Below are 4,058 nucleotides of genomic sequence, written 5' to 3'. Positions count from 1 at the left end.
TGCTATGTCTAATTATTTCCAGACATATAGGCTTTTTACAGAAAACAAGAAGGCTCCGGGTTACGATTCTGATTGTGTATACCGTACTGTAAGTATAGTAGGCCACATATATGTACATTTACATTCACATTTTAGACTTCCTTTATTGTCATTACATAATACATACACAGCAGTGCAAGTTGGGTAACAAAATTCCGTGTGGACGTGAACAAATTTGTTGAGACCCACAATGGTTACTGAAATAAAGTGACACTGCAAAAGAGTAAACCTGACCGTAAATTCCCTAATTATAATCAGACATTGCTCTGTTTCCCATAGCTACCAAAATAAACATTAAAATAACTCCTAAAACTAATTTGGATTTGACATTTAATATTTTGTCTAACAGATTTTTGACGCAATCACAAACATATAGGAAAACAGAAAACAGAAGTCAAGGATGTGATGGTGTTCATTATTTCCTAGGAGACAGGATGCATCTAAATGTGAGGTTAATGCGAGGTAATAGTACTTTCTTTCGAACGGGAAGGCTGTGATACCAAAAAGTGTTGGTGGGCGAGTTCATGAGAAGCAGGCTTCCATGAGCCAGCACCAGCTTGACGGGCTCCACGTGCCGACTGCTCTGTTTACCTCGAGCATCCCTATGGCGGAAGATGAAATCTCGAGCGGCGCCGAGTGACACCGAAGCTATTGGAGTCAGAGGGTCCAGCTCTCGCTCGTCATCCCGATGCTCACCCATGTGATCTTGGCCATCTTTGTACCTGGAGAAGAAAGTCAGTTGAGGATCAAAGCCATTGTGGAACTGTTAGATTTCCTACCTGTTAATCAGGACAAAATTGAATGTATGTCCTGTTATTTTGGTGACAGTATCTCGAATGTATTCCAGCGTAGGAGTCCATGGGCAGGCTAAACGTGCCACTCCAGAATAAGTGTAAATTAATCCCGCATCTCCATAGGTTGCCTGTTTCCTTGGTATGTTGTACACCTTTCCAAACACTTGCACCTTTGCTTCTTCACCTGGAATATAAAAGCAGTGACACTGCACTACCTGTCTACCTCCTATCAAACCTTTACAATAATGAGAAGGCTTTTACCTGTTGAATAGAGCACTTCCTTCTCCAATTTTTTCAAAAGGTGGTCAGCTTCGTGCTTGGTGAAGAGCAGAGCATAGTCACAGTCAAGACCTTCGGACTCTATTTTTTGCCACGGAATAGGATCTGAAAAGTCCTCTTCCTCCGCATCCACCGTCTGTTCCTTTTCCTCAACTTCCTCTAGTTTAAGCTTCTTCGGTGCATTTATTTCTGTGTCATGCGTGCAAGGCTGTTTGCGCACAAACCTCTTCATTGCACTTGTTTGAAGATCTACGACATCTGTAGGCGCAAACGATTGTATATGGGTTGGCTGGTTTGTTATGGTTTCAACGTTTTTGCTCATTTTAAGTACATGGGGTAAAAAATGTCTTACAAGAACTGGACAGTTTAATAGTAGTATTTTAAAGCTAATTTAAAAGAAAAAAGAAAAATGACAGAAAACATAAAACAACTATACCACAATGCAGATAAACTGAGCATCTTGAAGTTTCGTGTCACAGCTTGTACATTAAAGGGGCCCAATCATTTTAAGTAAACATTTTGGAGCTTTTAACCACGTTATGTCCATTAAAGGGGCCCAATCATTCAAAGCAATCTTTTTGCAGCTTTAAACCACTTTAGAATGCTGATTTTTCGCCAGTATTATTTTCCTTCATCGGTACATACATATCTACGCATTTCTTGCTTATTCTGCGCTCTCACACCGGCCCCGCCCGAGCAGGTATCCAACGCGAGAAAAGCTAATGAGGACAAGAAATTCTTAAGTCCTCCATACTGCACCGCCCCCGTACCGACCTTATCCACGTCTTTTAGCTTCGTCTTTTAGCTTCGTCTTTTTTCCCCGGAGTTGAGTAGAAGAGATTTTTGACCGAGTCGATCAAGTGAAAAGCAAGGTTTCATGTGTTCGTTACGTGTTGCTGTAGGAAACGACGAAAATGTGTGGTCGGGAGCAACTGCCCGGACATTTAATGTCAGGCACCAGCGGGCGGAACGGTTGTTATGAATGCTGGGTTCCCACCGGGACCATTTTGATTTGTAAACCGTGCGTCACCTAGTGCGAAATTTAGACATTGTTTTGCATTTTCATGTCAGTAAACCGCCTGTTTATGGCTCCTTCATTCACTCCGTGACCCTCGTGAGAATAAGCGGTCAAGATGATAACTGGATGGGTATTTCGTGGCCGGCGGCATTAAACAGCATCATAACAAGGGGCGTATCAGTCACACTTAGAGGCACGGGCCGCCAATGAAACGTTTTATTTTTCGAGTTTAAAAAGTCAGTATCATAAAGCTGATATATAGTAAGAAATTAAATCCATTCATAAATCACATATCTATAGCAGCTTATCCTCACAACGGTCGCAGGCTTGCTGGTGCATATGCCAGTTGACGGCGGGCAGTAGGCGGGGGATACCCTGAACTGGTTGCCAGCCAATTGCAGGGCACACTGAGACGAACAGGCGATTCAGGCGCCCAATCACCCATAATGGAAATTTAGTATGTCCAATACACCAGCCAATGCATGTTGTTGGAGTGCCTGGAGAGAACCCACACGGGCTCGGGGTGAACATGCAAACCCCACACAAGAAGGCTGAAACGAGGTGGATTTGAACTCAGGTCCCTGAAATCTGCAGCGGACGAAATTAAATTAACACCTGCTACCACTCACCTGCCCAGTATAAAACCTGGCCACTTCCCTCCTCAACCCGCCAGATTGTCTCCGTGCGCAACACTGAGCTTTTCAGCAATTCCTCCTGCCCGCCTGCTCTCTGACCCCGTTTGTTCTTGACCACCCGAAAGCCTGCCAAGTTTATCTGACCTTTTGTTCCTTGACCCTGCCTGAATCCGACCACCCGATTGCCTGCCGACTTGACGTGACCTCCGGTGCTTCGACCCTGCCTGTATCAGACTGCCCGCTAGCCTGCCGCTCTAACCAGCCTGCCCAAGCCCCCCTGTCCCGTCCGCCTCTCCTCGCCCGGATGCCACTACGCCACACTCCCGTCAGCTCCCACTCCGGCCAGCGTCCTCTGATCAATAAAAGTTCCGTCATTGCGCTTACCTGTCCATGCGTGCTCTTGGGTCCTCGCTCCCATAACAGATATAGGAAACATAACGAGATCAATGTGACTGTTGAAAGATTGTCAAAAAATATAATTGACCTGAATTCAAGACTAAAATATTGATAACCAAATAGTAAATACATTTTTAAATATAATGCAGTGCTTAAAGTCGTGATGTGTAAATTTAAGAATTGTGGTTTGCTGGTGTTACGTGAATACAGCATGCACACTTTCTTAGTTTCTAAATGCAAACACAACTCTTTTCAGTCAAGTAGAATGCAGGATAAAGAACCAGGCACTCGAGGATTAAGAGTTAGGGGTGGCGTCAGCGGTACAAGGAAGCCCAAGTTAAGGGGAATTCTTGTTGTATCGCAATGTCTTTGGTGGAACTTTCTTTTGTGTTTGGTGGGTGACCTTAAATGTGTAGAACAACTTGTCGTCCTTACTCCATAACCGATTGTTGTGCACCGTTGTGAAACTTGTTCTGTGTGGAACGGACCAATTTACGATTGGAAAATGTATTTCCTCTGATTCTTCATTTTTATTTGCGATTGGCATACAAACCAGAAACTCGCTCGGCTGCACACAAACCACAGACTGACATCACAGACTACAAATGCAAGTGAGATTCCCAAACTCTCCATAAGAGATCAAAGCAATTATAAATGCAGTTTCATAGAATAAAAACATTCACTGTGACACTTGTCTGCATTGTTTATTTTCCAACAAGAAATCAATAGTATTGGTGGTACGCTTCCCTAAAATTACTGTTGAGGGAATACTGTAGTATGACCCGCCATGAAAACAAGTTTGCGATCTCTCTCCAAACAGCCTGAGCAGCACCGAACGTTGCAGAGAACGTCCAAGAGTTGGGGAAAACCAGTGGATCGTGAACGCCCCAGCTCATT

The 4,058-nt window shown here is 44.0% G+C and overlaps 1 protein-coding gene across 1 annotated transcript; it reads right to left on the bottom strand.

The window, feature by feature from the left end:
• Window positions 1-123: 123 nt before the first annotated feature.
• On the bottom strand, window positions 124-2,080 carry alkbh2 (alkB homolog 2, alpha-ketoglutarate dependent dioxygenase). The gene is made up of 4 exons (XM_088434626.1): window positions 1,887-2,080; window positions 1,095-1,370; window positions 819-1,017; window positions 124-761 (listed from the first exon to the last, which is right to left on the bottom strand). The coding sequence occupies exons 2-4, from the start codon at window positions 1,342-1,344 to the stop codon at window positions 455-457; spliced, it is 756 nt and encodes a 251-aa protein (XP_088290752.1). The 5' UTR covers window positions 1,345-1,370; window positions 1,887-2,080; the 3' UTR covers window positions 124-454.
• Between the last annotated feature and the right edge of the window lie 1,978 nt (window positions 2,081-4,058).

The sequence above is a fragment of the Hippichthys cyanospilos genome, chromosome 1 (assembly GCF_059441005.1).
Source record: "Hippichthys cyanospilos isolate Australia breed blue-spotted pipefish chromosome 1, RoL_Hcya_1.0, whole genome shotgun sequence".
NCBI lineage: Eukaryota > Metazoa > Chordata > Actinopteri > Syngnathiformes > Syngnathidae > Hippichthys > Hippichthys cyanospilos.
Note: the sequence above shows the minus strand (reverse complement) of the source record. Positions and strands in the feature narration are given on the sequence as shown.

What these genes read in the sequence shown, in the direction of transcription:
- alkbh2 (XM_088434626.1), bottom strand. Translation starts at nt 1,344, where the DNA reads ATGAAGAGGTTTGTGCGCAAACAGCCTTGCACGCATGACACAGAAATA. An exon ending in GGAAGTGCTCTATTCAACAG is followed by an intron (nt 1,018 to 1,094) that starts GTAAAAGCCTTC and finishes TTTATATTCCAG; the next exon opens with GTGAAGAAGCAAAGGTGCAA. An exon ending in AATTTTGTCCTGATTAACAG is followed by an intron (nt 762 to 818) that starts GTAGGAAATCTA and finishes TTTCTTCTCCAG; the next exon opens with GTACAAAGATGGCCAAGATC.